The 14,004-nt window shown below is 35.6% G+C and overlaps 1 protein-coding gene across 1 annotated transcript; it reads left to right on the top strand.

Annotated features, from left to right (window-relative positions):
- Nucleotides 1-4,265: 4,265 nt before the first annotated feature.
- On the top strand, nucleotides 4,266-12,788 carry LOC130657400 (uncharacterized). Its single transcript, XM_057460383.1, has 8 exons — nucleotides 4,266-6,395; nucleotides 6,585-6,857; nucleotides 7,488-7,664; nucleotides 7,855-8,054; nucleotides 8,709-9,409; nucleotides 11,206-11,413; nucleotides 11,515-11,647; nucleotides 12,006-12,788. The coding sequence occupies exons 1-8, from the start codon at nucleotides 4,857-4,859 to the stop codon at nucleotides 12,333-12,335; spliced, it is 3,561 nt and encodes a 1,186-aa protein (XP_057316366.1). The 5' UTR covers nucleotides 4,266-4,856; the 3' UTR covers nucleotides 12,336-12,788.
- The last annotated feature ends 1,216 nt before the right edge of the window (nucleotides 12,789-14,004 follow it).

The following is a 14,004-nucleotide window of genomic DNA, read 5'->3' as shown; positions in this document are numbered from 1 at the left end:
CTGCAGTATAACCGCCCATTTAGTATCAAAATTAGGGCATCTGCAGATGGCCAAACTTTAGAAGTAAAGGATACAGTTGATAAGTATAATCATGAACTTAACCAGGTAACTAGCTAACTACACACGGTGGTACAATTTTTATGATAAACATCATTTTCCTTTATGGCGTTTTGCCACTCTGTTGTGACTTATTATAAAGTCAACTTAAGAATCATTATGTTCGAAGGTATAGTTTAACGGGAAAACAGCATGGCTCTTGTCTTGCAGTTGCAGGTTCAATTCCTGCTGCCCTCATTTATTATCTGTACATAATAAAGATTAATAGTAATCTACGTTATATAAATTTGATTGTTAATTGTGTTACACTTTTAATGATATATATAATGTTATACTTTTAAATGGTATATTTTTCACAGATGTTGTTGAACCACTTGCCAAGACAAAGGCGCCTCACAGACCAATGGCTAATTACCTGTTCTCGATGGTTATTTCCAAGTTTATGACTTTAACAAGATGAACGAAAAAGGAAAGGCTGAAATGATTTTGTCTGTTTTGTTTTCACCCGAATGTGCTATGAACTGTATAAGTAAAAACTAAAGCTTAGACGTTTCGAAGGATGGTCAAACAGGATCTTTCTAATTGCATAAGTGACAAATCATGCAATATAAAACTAATTAGGAGATTTGGCCTAAAAAAAACTTATGGTAACCTGTACGAATACATAAAAGATGCAGTTGAATCACGGAAATAAAGTTTGTGTGGAAATTGTAAAGCAGAGTTTAACAAACCACGCTCTTGTGCAAGGTGCTTAATTAGATATACTACAACGTTTGTTTTAATAGCACAGATTGGAATATTTGCTTTTCTTTAAAGTTTACAATACAAAAGTCAATAATTCTTTTGTCATTACATTCTTAAAATAATGTTATCATATTCTGTTAGGAAAAGGGGAGGTGAAAAAGCAATCGAAGAAAGTATATAGCCGGCATTATATTTTTTTCCGCTTGACTCGTGTTTTCCGCTATTACTGCCGGGAGATTTATTCAGCCGGAAGTTAGTGCCGGCAGACTAATATCTCTCTTTATTCTGCCGGTAGTTGGTTAATGCCGGCAGAATTAATACACCCTTTATTCTACCGGTTATTAGTGCCGGCAGAATAAATACCTGCACTTATTCTGCGGGACCCGCAGAATATCCACGTCCAATAAATAAATATAAAAACTTATTATTATCATAGACATAAGTTAAATTCTTCATTTTTTAAACAAGGAATGACCTTCGCAATTCTTTCTTTCGCATTTCACTTTTTTTCCTGGTCAATTTGCAATTCGTTAAAATTTAATTTAGATAGAGCATACCAACCTCGTTCCCAGCGCCTGTTGTCTATCTTTTTTTATCTCAGGACGGCGAATCGTATCGCCGTCCCGAAGTTAGAAAAGATACAAGAGGCCCTGGGGAGGAGGTTGAGAGCATGAAGCAAAACTATAGCTGTTTGAAGCTATTATAGAATTCCACAATCTTTTCTACCGTGGATAATTTCTTACGCAGTTAAAGATAAGTGAGTCACTTAACTTTCTGCAAAAATTCCATTTATGTGCTTAATTTGCTTTAATGGACTGAGAAACTCGTTTCTCTTAGCGAATATTTCAGTTATCTAACGTTCCAGTTATGGAGAGAAATTTAAGGGAATTTAATCCTTAAGAAAAATGGACCAAAAATAATGGTCCTCGTCTCTAGGGCATCTTGTATATTTTCTGACTGGGACGGCTAGAAGAACGTGTTCGTCGGAAACAAAGTTGGGTCCACTAAACGAAAGTTCCATTTATTGTGTTTTCACTTGTCAAGCGGCAAGCATTTAAAACACATCAAAATAATGCTCTTCGTTTAGACCTAAGGACTTCAAATATGCCGTAGCTATGCTGGTTAGAGAGATGGTCAATGAAATAATAGTTGACATTTTTGCGCGGACTTGCTTTCTATGGTCAGTAAATACGGTCAGGTTCAAGAACGTAATAGGTCCTGTCGGAGTTCACCCATTTTTCGTTTTCATTTATCGCAGATAACGATAATGTTTTACCTCATAAATGCTTGTATCTAACATACCGTAGGAGGATCAGAGGTGGAATGAGTTTACTGTTCATCTTGGGTTACAAAAATTAAAGAAAATGGAGATTTTTCGAGTTTCATTTACGCATAGTAATATCTCTATAGTTTGCGCCGTCAACGAGGCATCTTCAAATGACTGTTTGCTAAAACTCCCCTGTCTATTATTAACAGAAAATTCTTCAAGTTGTTCTTAACCTTGCCTTGTTTAAGGACACAAAGGCGGATTCAATGTGTGGACTACTAGCGCCAACCTACCTCCCAGAAAACAAGCGACGTTGCAACAACGTTGCAGCAACGTTGCTTTTAAGTCGCGACGTCACCTGACCAAAAAACAGCATTGCAGCAACGTCGGAAATATAACGTCGCAGCTGAAACTTCAACCTAACGTTGCTGCAAAGTTGTTTTTTGGTACCGATTGCAACGTAATATCACGACCAAAATCTGACGTTGCTTCAACGTTGTATATGGGGTTGAGGAAATTACTTACAAAATTTATATTTACGGAGATCAAAGAGAGAAAGCAGGTTCGTAGCAGCGATTGTTCAACTAAGAATTGTTTTATTACTAAAAGCTTTCTTCTTCTTGAAAAAAACCATGTTGTTACAACGTCACTTTAAACGTCTTCAAAACTTCTTCCAACGTCATATACGCAACGATCTTAATGAAGTAATGGCAAACACCGTTGCTGCAACGTTGTTGCAACTTACTTTATAGGCATTCTGACGTCCTTCGTACGTCATACGCAACATCGTCGCAGCGACGTTGTTACAACGTTACTACAACGTTTCTTTATAGTTATTCTAATGTCGTTCAAACGTCATAGCGCAACGTTGTTATGACGTTGTCGTGCAACGCTGTCGCGATTTTCATTCGCAACGTTCATGCGACCCCAATGCAACGTCATAGGGCGACGTTGTTGCAACGTTGTAGCAACGTTGCGGTGTTTACTGGGCTAACACAAAAAAGAACAAAAGGAAAGTCTAGATTATGCGTGGATTCTTTTATAGTGAGCTTGTCCTAACGCTATCGAGTTTGACAAAACCTGCTAAGGTAGTCAGCTCTGATTTTTATGATTTTATTAAAATAGTGTGTATAGCTTTAGCAGTGTTTTCATCATTCTCAAACAGCTCGCTAAACGTACCTGAAGTAGTGTATTAGGACCACTTAGATTTACACAGGTCACATTAAGAACAAAATATATCTTCGTTTTATAATCTACAACGTACAACTCAAAACATGTATAAATATACGGTAGCCGATTCCTATATACAGGATCCAACACCCGGTATACACATTTTTGTAGAATTTTAATGGATTATTTTAAATCTTATTTGTTCATTGTTACAAACAGAATTAATTTTAATGTCAGGGTGATCATTTTTCTTTTGTTCTAAACAATGACCTATTGCTTTTAATCTGAAAATTTCTTATAAAAAAAGCGTGTATTAGGTTAGAGTGCACTGCGCTTCAGAATCTCTCTTTGAAACTCGAGAATCCTAAATCTTCAGTAAATTTGGACTGTGATTATAAAATACTAGCGAATTAAAAAGTATTTTGGAAAATTAAGACTCAAAGCTAACGACAATTAAAAACCTTTATTTTTGCAGTGACAATACTGGTTGTCAATTATATTTCAGGGACAGTCCCCTTCTTCCCTTGATAAGCATAAAAATGTTTCAGCACGATTATTAATTTCACTTTCTGTTCATTAGGTATAGATTAAATGTTTTCTCACGCAAGAATGTATCATATAACAATAACTTATTTATTTCAAAAAAATATTTTTTCCCTCCCACCGAGAAAACTATTGTTCGTGTGTTTTATTCCTAGAACACTAAATAACAATAAGAATTAAAGAAGAGTCTTAAAGGTCTAAAAATACAAACAAATAGTTAAGATTGTTGACATTTTGGATTTCGTCAATTTATTTTAGTGATTATCACGCACGATATATTTGGTCAAAAATGGTCAAAATAACATTTTTGTCACATTTTTTAAACCAAAGTATCGTGTATAGTCTCAAAAGCTAATTTAAAATAACATGCGATGATTTATATATGTATCGCAATAAAGCAACCTTTTCCCCAGGGTCTCTTGTATCATTTCTAACATCGGACGACGATACATGTTCGTTTCGCCGTCCAGGTTATAGAAAAGAGGCAACAGGCGCTATGAGCGAGGGTAACAATGAAGGTTTTAGGTTGCTAAAGTAAGTTACAGGGATCCTTTAAAAAAATAGACATCGTCACGTAATCTGTTGACGGTTGGAAATTTAAAAAATGCCAGCATGCTCTAAACAAGCACAACATAAAAAGTGAAAGAATATCGACATTTTGAGCATTATTTAATCAGCTAGATTATTTTTTTGGTTAGCCCTTATATTGAGTATTATCTTTCATCAAATAGTTTGAACATTAACAGCCAACGTTTCCTCTTTCATATCATTATTCCTTTTTATGATTCCTTTATCTTCCAATCTTTCCGTGCTTTTATAGTAAGATAGTAAGCATGACGATTCAAATATTTTCAAGGAATTATAACAATGCCTTCGTTATGGAAAACTTTAATTGTTTTGTTGACAAAACAAGTGCGTTTAACTCTAATTAAACTATAGTAATAATAAACCAGGGATTTTTTTTCTGTCAGACAACAACAAGTTGGCTAGCTTGTTGATCATTAGAGTTTAAAGCCAGTTACTTTGTGACACAAAGACACACATTGTGACCCGGTGAAAGGACGATTTGTTAAAAATGATGAATCAGCGTAATTTACATACATGCTTTATTTTAGCCATTTCGTTCATACTAACAGAAGCGTTGATATTGACAACCTCGAACGCAAACACAGTGTTCAAAAATTATGATGGCAAACGTAACATCGAGTTGCAGATAACTGGCCAAGTTAAAATAAATTCTCTTCTTAGTGTTAAGTTTAAAAATGGTAGTATAGTTATGAAAGCAGCTAAAGGAGCAAAAATAAGTTGCACGGAACCAGAAGCTGGATTTCGCTTCTTTGGAAGGGGAACGATAAACGTAACAGGAATTACTTTTAGTAATTGTGGTTCACAAGTTGCAGCAGCCGTGGTATTGTTCAACATGAATGCAACCTTTCAGCATTGTACCTTCATGGATAACTCAGCTTCCGGGATAAATGCGATCGACAGTAACATAAGCATACAAAATTCAATATTTTTAAGAAACAACGCACAAAATGTCGCGAAAAAATTTAAAGACGGGTTTGTGTTTGGAAAAACAAACATCGGAGGAGCAATTGGTATCATGTTTCATAATGGTAGCCATCACAACGTTGAAATCAAGAACTGTGTAATTAAAGAGAATTCAGCCTTTGTTAAAAACTCAAAGTTCACCAGCACACACCCTACAAAGGAAAAGAAGAGAATTTTGTCAAATTATTTTACTTTAGGTGGAGGAATATCTATTCTACATGCTTTTAATAGCAACAATAATACTGTAGTTGTTGCGGATTCTGTCGTGGAAAAGAATTCGGCAACCTATGCAGGCGGTATATTTGTCACAAATGTACACAATACCACAGACAACAAGGTTTTTTTAAGCAACTTAATTATTTCAAAAAATTACGTTACTCAAACCGGGGGCGGTTTTATATGTTCTAACTGGGACTATTCTCACAGAAATTTTTTTAAAATGGTGAACACAGTTGTGAAGATGAACCAAGCCATGATGGGTGGTGGTACAAAGCTAATACAAAATAACCGGCATCCGAACAGAGAATCGTTTAGATCTGGTAGCGTAACAATTGAAATTCATAAAACTGTTTTTACCCAAAACATTGCTCAATCAGCATCAGCTATTAGGCTTCTATTTAACCAGCCAATCGGATTTGTTGCACCAGTAATTCCTGTGTTTAAAGATTGTATAATCGAGACTAATTATCCTGACGATAATTCAAGAGAATATCTAGGAGCTGTAATTAGTTCCAGATTAGGTCTTGTACTAGCTGGAAGAATCACAATACAAAATAACTATGGAGGAAGCGCCATATACATCTCACAGGCAGAACTACATGTTAAAGGACATATTAGCTTTCTGAATAATCGAGGAAAGTTTGGGGGTGCTATATATGTGGCTGACATATCACGTATCGTCATGCATCCTGAAAGTGAACTCTGTTTCCATGGTAACAAAGCTGACATTAGCGGTGGAGCTCTTTATGTTGAGTCATCGAATTTTGTTGAAACAATGTATCCATACAACCCAGGCTGTTTTTTGCAGTATTACACAGCAAAAACTCCACCCTCAGAATGGAATGTAAGTGCTTTGATCAAACACGCTGTAGCGATGCTTTTATTTATCTACGGAGGAAACAAAGTGTTTCTTTCTAATGAAGGCTTCATATGACCTGAGTAATCTTGTTGCTTAGTTATTCAAACATATCGCTAATCAGATAGTGTTTTTGTGTTCATAAAAATTTCCATTTTCCATTTTTTTTAACAACAGGCCAAACTTACATTTATCAACAATAGTGCAACAGAGAAAGGTGCCGCCATTTACATCTCAACTTTATTACATTGTCAATGGAGTGAAGATGAAGCCCTGGGTTATCAAAGTTATACAAAATCATTACGCTGGAATACGGACGTGTTCACCTACACAGGAAATTACTTAGAACTTGCTTCGCTTTCAAAAGAGAATAAAAAATTGCTTAATGCAGAAGTTGACATTGCCACGGATACATATGAATACCAAGTACAAAAGAAACAGAATTTTGAGGTGAGGTTCGAAATATCCGCCAAATTCTTGATTTTCAATCGAAAAAATTCTGTTTGGTAAAAACTTTGCATTACGAGTTTTAATTAGTCGATAATTTATTTCGTCCGTCTGTCCATTGATTACGTCTTCGAAAACCTTTACTTTAATCTTCGTAATTGTTCGTACACACAATCCTATACATTGTGTTGATCAGAATTTTAAGTTCTACACAATCAAAGCAACGGGTAAATAAATTTCTTAAAAAGGATTTTTTGTGTGTTGACTGATATTCCTTAAAATTCAAAATGACGGATCTTTTTTTATTACAGGTTGAGTGGATTTTTATATGGGATTATCGACAAATTATATAAATAAAAATAGACAAAATGGTGATACTTCCATTGCACACTTTTTTGACAGAGTCAACAAAAACACTAGCTAGAGCTAGCTAGGGAAAAAGGCCCTGAGGTCGAGGTTGCCCGTTACCATTATAAATATATTTCTGGGGTGGGGTAGATTTACTTGACACGTTTTTGTCTTGCCGGGCATTAATATCTTCTTCCTTTATTTGGTCTGACCTTTCAGATGCGATGATTCGTAAAAAATTCATTTTGTCCAATTACTTACAAAAATTTATTTCCTCTTTTTAAGGTTGCTCCAGGTGAACCATTCTTAATAAAACTCTCTGCAGCAGACCAGCTAAATCATACGGTCTACAGTATTCCTCTGCTTCGAAGCATCGAACGAAGTAAATATGGCAATGAGAAAAAGGATGATGTGTTTTTTATTCAACATGTGGTGTTGACACCAGAGAAGGCTTTTACTAAGGTAGGACGATGTAAAAGAAACTACGAAATGTCATCAAACTGATAAATTAAATTGCTTATTGTTTTGTGCTGATCTTCTTGCAGCCTAACTTGGCATAGAAACTTTGTGCAATTTCTTTTCTAATTGACTTGAACGGCACTCGTTCCACACTGACTAATTTAATTATACTGCATTTTTTGACATGTTTTAGCTTTCAGTAAAGATTCCCAACAAAGAGACTTACGAAGCACTTACAAACAATAAATCAAAACAACATATCATTGAGATCAGCGACACAACGTCTGATTTCACTGCTACAAAATATTTGAATATTCAAACTTTAAAGTGCCACCCTGGGTTTCATTTTAAGGATGGTAGCTGTGTATGCGATGAAATTGAGGGAGTGAAAAGGTATTTAATTACTTACTTTGTTAGTTTCGTGTATTTACGTTTTTAACCCCGTGCGACGCAACACAGAAATATCATGAGTATGCTTCAAAGATGTGATATTTTAAAAAATCTTTAAAACAGTTTTTCGTAGTGTTGTTTTTTTCGTATACCATCTATTACATTTCAAATCTCTTTTACAAAACTACAGAAGCTCTACCAGGAAAAGGGCTAAGGTGCTGAATCCAACGTGTTTAAATAAATTTTTTTTATTTTCAAAAAATCAGCGATTCTCTCGATATTACATCTTAAAGAGGAAAGTTTAAGTTAAAAATGGCTTTTTTAGAAAAAGTAAAATAAAAAATAAACGGAGCCTTTGTGAAAAATAATTAAAAATATATATCTATCACGATTCGAAAGGAAATCGAATGAGAGTTGGAAACGAAGTAGCTTTGTAAATTAAGTCACTTTTTTGAAGGCAGGGTGTGTTTCAAAAATGTCTCTGTACTTTTTACAAATTAAAAGGTTTCAAGTTATTTTTATATTATTTGATAGGTATTTAAAAATGCTTTTTGAAAAAATCCATACTCAAATGGTATACCGTCACCTTAATATTGGTATTTACCGACACAAAATTCTCTTTCCTAAAATATAGGTTTATATCCAAGCTTTTTCTAGATGCACTGATGGACGGTACATTCATCTTAAGGAAGGATATTGGGCGGGTGTAGTAAATGGAAAATTTGTCACTTACCTATGCCCACGAAATTATTGTTCATGCAATACATCAAAAGACAAAGATGTACTTGAAGGAACCTGTTTGTATGATTATCAGACACCAAACAACATCTGCATTGAAGGAAGAAATGGTATCTTATGTGGCCAGTGCAACAAGGGCTTATCTCTCGGTTTGCAAAACTCAGAATGTCGGGATTGCAAGGGAACAGGATGGGTGTTCTCTTTTTCTATCATTCTTATCGTCGTCCTGACTTGTGTTGTTATCTATTTCAACGTCAGCATACCAGCCGAGCTTCGTAGTGTGCTGTTCTACGTGCAGGTGTTACCATATGTATTCACGCAGCACGATAAAATTGGCGCGAAAATCCACTTTATTACGGGCATAGTGGACATTGGTCGTTTAAGTGAGTTCCCGCTTGGTAAATGTGCTATGCCAGGGTTAACCAATTTGGAATCTGTAGCAATTAGCTATGTTACTCCGGTGACCGTCCTTTTGGTAATTTTTGTGGTGTACCTGTTGAAACAAAGAATAAAGTGGACAGCAAGCCGACCTTTCCAGCGTTTTTTTGTGTTGTTTACGTTTATGTATAAATATTTCACAGAAACAAGCTTTGCAATTCTTCATTGTGTTAACATGGGTGGTAGGTTAATTTTACTTATTTTTGTTTGTTAAGATTGATTTTTTGCGACGTTAATTTTTTCTCACTAAAGGTTTAACTTAGCGTTTGCAAATTTTAGGGATTGCATCTCTTTAATAATAGCCGTATGTTGTCAGTGTGTCCGCGAAAGCCGCGTCTCGTAGCGAAAACACGAAGTTTTAAAAGTGCGCACCAATACCAAATGCGATATATTTTTGATCACTTTGTTGCAACGGGTTAATTTCAAGGACGGGCGACCCTGTGGATTTTTCCACGGGCTAACGACTTCTATATTATAATGTCTGTCTGTCTGTCTGTCTGTCTGTCTGTCTGTCTGTCTGTCTGTCTGTCTGTCTGTCTGTCTGTCTGTCTGTCTGTCTGTCTGTCTGTCTGTCTGTCTGTCTGTCTGTCTGTCTGTCTGTCTGTCTGTCTGTCTGTCTGTCTGTCTGTCTGTCTGTCTGTCTGTCTGTCTGTCTGTCTGTCTGTCTGTCTGTCTGTCTGTCTGTCTGTCTGTCTGTCTGTCTGTCTGTCTGTCTGTCTGTCTGTCTGTCTGTCTGTCTGTCTGTCTGTCTGTCTGTCTGTCTGTCTGTCTGTCTGTCTGTCTGTCTGTCTGTCTGTCTGTCTGTCTGTCTGTCTGTCTGTCTGTCTGTCTGTCTGTCTGTCTGTCTGTCTGTCTGTCTGTCTGTCTGTCTGTCTGTCTGTCTGTCACGCAAAATGGTAGCTTAGCTGCGCGAGTAGCAAGACGCACGCAATGCGGTATAAAAAGGACGGGCGAACCCGTGGATTTTTCCACGGGCAACGACTATCTCTATAATAATAGCCGTATTCTGTCTGTGTGTCTCTGCTATGACGGAATAACAACGGTTTGTTAACTCTCTTTTAATTCAGCTTTTGTTGCAGGAAATTTTTTTTTTGAAAAATATGTTACAGTTGCAACACTACAATGATGTGTGCACTCCACTAGATTTGCTACATACTACTTACCCGTACTAAAGCGCTCCACCTGACCGGGTCGCACAGTTTGCCGTTCTTATTAAGCGCTCCTCCAGGCGTTCAACAACAGTTACTTGTGGTTTAACCCGGCGTTTCAACGCTGGGTCTCTCGGCTATTCTATATTTTAATACTCGTATGCGTCTGTCTTCCACGCAAAATGGTACTGCAAATAGCGAGATGCACGTAATATGGCATAGAATGGATGGATGAGTCCGTGGATTTTACCACGGGTCACCGACTAGTCTATATTATAATGCCCGTATACGTCTATCCGTCTGTCACGCAAAATGGTAACTTAGCTGCGCAAGTAGCGAGACGCACGCAGTACGGTATAAAAAGGACGGACGAACCTGTGGATTTTTCCACGGGCTAACGACTAGTCTATATTATAATACCCGTATGCATCTGTCTGTCACGAAAAATGGTAGCCGCAGTAGCGAGTTACACGGAATGCAGTTAATAAAGGACGAGCGAAGCTGTGGATTTATCCACGGGTTACCGACTAGTATAGGCGAGTCTTTTTTTGGCACACCTGTTTTTATAATAATTTATAATAATTTATAATAATTTATAATAATTTATAATAATTTATAATAATTTATAATAATTTATAATAATTTATAATAATTTATAATTATTTATAATAATTTATAATAATTTATAATAATTTATAATAATTTATAATAATTTATAATAATTTATACTAATTTATAATAATTTATAATAATTTAACAATTTTTTGTAATTCATGTTATTATTGTTTTTAGCATGTTATTGCAAAATTACTTTTAATTTACTTTTGCAGGTAAAGAAGTATTCTACTACGATGGAAATGTTGAATGTAAAACTGGTCATCACTTTGTTTTGTTTATCATTGCATACATTATTATTAGTGTTTGCGTTGTAATTCCGATTGTGTTGATCCCCCTTATCGTTTTTGGAAAAATACAAAGAATTTGGCGCTTTAACCTTTGTCAAATGGTTGTAATAGATTCATTTACTGAAGGTTACAGGTATTAAACTTATATTTCTAAAAGCTGTATGTTTTCTGATCCAACAACGAACACTAGGCATTTTATTTGTGTGTATGTGTATTTTTAAAATTTTTTTGAAGGCGCGATGTTAGCAAGCCAGTGGGCTTTTCTCGGATTCTTGCTGACAAGGGATGGTGGTGGAGTTACGATTTATCTCGAAGAGCCATACTGATTGGTATATATGTTTTTAATGATGATATACGTTTAAAGCAGGTAAGATATGTAGTTTGTTTTTAAAAAAATCGAATGTTTTTTCTTTACTGAAAACGAATATTCTTCAGTGTCATCTTTGTTTTGTTTTGTTGCAAGTTGTTGCCGTTATAAGGAACAGTGTTGAATATAAGTATATTGAATTAAGCTCTTAACAAGAGAAATGCGATACATAAAAGACGGGCGACCCCGTGGATTTTTCCCAGGGTTAACGGCTAGTCTATATTATAATGCCCGTACACGCCTGTTCGTTACGCAAAATGGTAGCTTAGCTACGACGGGCGAACACGTGGATTTTTCCACGGGCTAACGACTAGTATTGTACAAATATTTAGCTGCTAAAATCTTTCTTTCTTTTTAGATAATGCTCTCCTTCACTTGTCTTATTTTTCTGATAATTCACAGTGTCAGTCAACCATACAAAGACGCTGAACCAAATACCATAGAATCCTGGTTTCTTTTTGCACTGGCCGCAATCACCATTCTGCAACCAATCGAAGATCTTGATTTAAGACACACACTAACTATCGTGATCTTAATCGCAACCTACGGATGCGGGTTGTATTTTTTGTTCGGTAAAATATACATTTATTTTCGGAGATTGCGTCATCCGTCACAAATAGAAAGGCAACAGGGTGCCGTTCCTGAAAGAGTGAACGAAGAAATTGGAGTACACAATAACGGGTGTTGAGATATGAAACACTTCATTAAGGTAAATGCACAATGTATTGATTACATTCTAGTAGCTAAAGTTGGAGTAGATTTACCACAACATACGTAGCCGTAGTAAAGTTTGAAAAATAACTCAACGGATGAGCTCATATTATCAATCCTCCTTCCAGGATCTCTTTCCTGTTACCGTTCTTCAAAATGCTACAATAGCAACGATGAATGAAGATATCATATCAAGAAAAATTTGAAAGGGTCAAAAGTACAAAAAATGAAAAAGGATCAGCACGAGATCAATAACAAACATATTATGTTGTGAAATAAAAAAGAAATTTTGAATTTTGATTCTAGTAAATGAAGGAGTTTCTTTTTGCGATAACAGTTTTTTGATTTCGTTGTAATATCATTTAATTTAACTTAAATATTAAAATCACAAGCAATAAGCTTTTTGATTTTCTCTTCCTGGCTCTAGGTCACGGGGAATGTTCTTCCTTTAAAAGTAATACTATTACCAACACATGATCACATGTCCAGGCAAAGGTCTCTGGAACGAAGTTGTCGCATATAGTATTCTTTTTAACGAACGGTTTTCGGTAGAACAGAGGAGCAAAATATAACAAAAAAATTATCTGTTGTTCATTTTTGACTGCTGTTTTTATTGAAGCCAGGGATGACATCGAAGAGATTACTGCATGTTAATTGATGCCATTTTTTAATTTTATAAGTTAATGTTTCTTTCTTTTTATCATACTCTCCTGAAAGCCCGCAGACAAGCTGTTTTTACCACCGGACATTTCGGCATTAAAGCGAAACTAATGCCTTTCTCGTGTAGCTACTTTTTAAGGTCTATAAAAATTCGACTTCTGCTAACCCAATAATTTTTATACGCTTAAGCCATGCTACACACCTTCTTTAGAAATTTATTTAAGTTCGTGATGATTTGTGAATTTCAAAAGCGTATTGACTTCAACTTCCGACAGAACTTGAAATGCTTCTTTTCCTGTCTACTGAATGTCTATATTATCTAATTTCTTGTGTCAAACACCTAAGATATTCATCCTTTTCTCGTGCTGAACGCTTAGCAGAAAAAATTGATTAACATTTTAGCCTCTGACATGACTCAACTGGGGTTTGAACTGAAGACTTTCCGTGCATCTGCTACGTTCTAACACAAGGCTACAAGTCGCTGCTTCAAATCGATTTCCTGTGAACGTCAAGAATTTTTCGGTCCTGCAAGTGAACTTGTTGCGTCTTTTGCTGTACAGTGTGGTTTTTCCACTGTACAGTTGGGATGATTTTGTGAATAAAGTATCAATTGAATACGATTTAGTAGAACGAATAAGTTCTTTCAGACACTGCATAATCGGGTCATTTTTAGTGTGTAATTATATCTTTTCGGTATGTTTTGTGTAAAATTAGCGTATTTTTCATTCATTCTGGTGGAGCTTGCATTATTATTATCATCAGGAACGGTGTATCAGGAACATTAATCTGCCGGGTTGAATGAGTCATTAATGCGACGAATATTAAAGTTAAATCCTTGCAATGGTAAAGTAAAGTATTGATACCAATATTATGTGGTTTGTAAAAACTTCAAAGTTTGGGCCAAGTACATACAAAAAGAACGTTTCAGTTACATGGATAATTGCTAAGCATTGCTTTTCTAATTGGTTATAACAAGATTCTGTATC

Source organism: Hydractinia symbiolongicarpus, chromosome 9, assembly GCF_029227915.1.
Source record: "Hydractinia symbiolongicarpus strain clone_291-10 chromosome 9, HSymV2.1, whole genome shotgun sequence".
NCBI classification, from domain to species: Eukaryota; Metazoa; Cnidaria; class Hydrozoa; order Anthoathecata; family Hydractiniidae; genus Hydractinia; species Hydractinia symbiolongicarpus.
Note: the sequence above shows the minus strand (reverse complement) of the source record. Positions and strands in the feature narration are given on the sequence as shown.

What these genes read in the sequence shown, in the direction of transcription:
- LOC130657400 (XM_057460383.1), top strand. Translation starts at nt 4,857, where the DNA reads ATGATGAATCAGCGTAATTTACATACATGCTTTATTTTAGCCATTTCG. An exon ending in TCATTTACTGAAGGTTACAG is followed by an intron (nt 11,414 to 11,514) that starts GTATTAAACTTA and finishes ATTTTTTTGAAG; the next exon opens with GCGCGATGTTAGCAAGCCAG. An exon ending in ATGATATACGTTTAAAGCAG is followed by an intron (nt 11,648 to 12,005) that starts GTAAGATATGTA and finishes CTTTCTTTTTAG; the next exon opens with ATAATGCTCTCCTTCACTTG.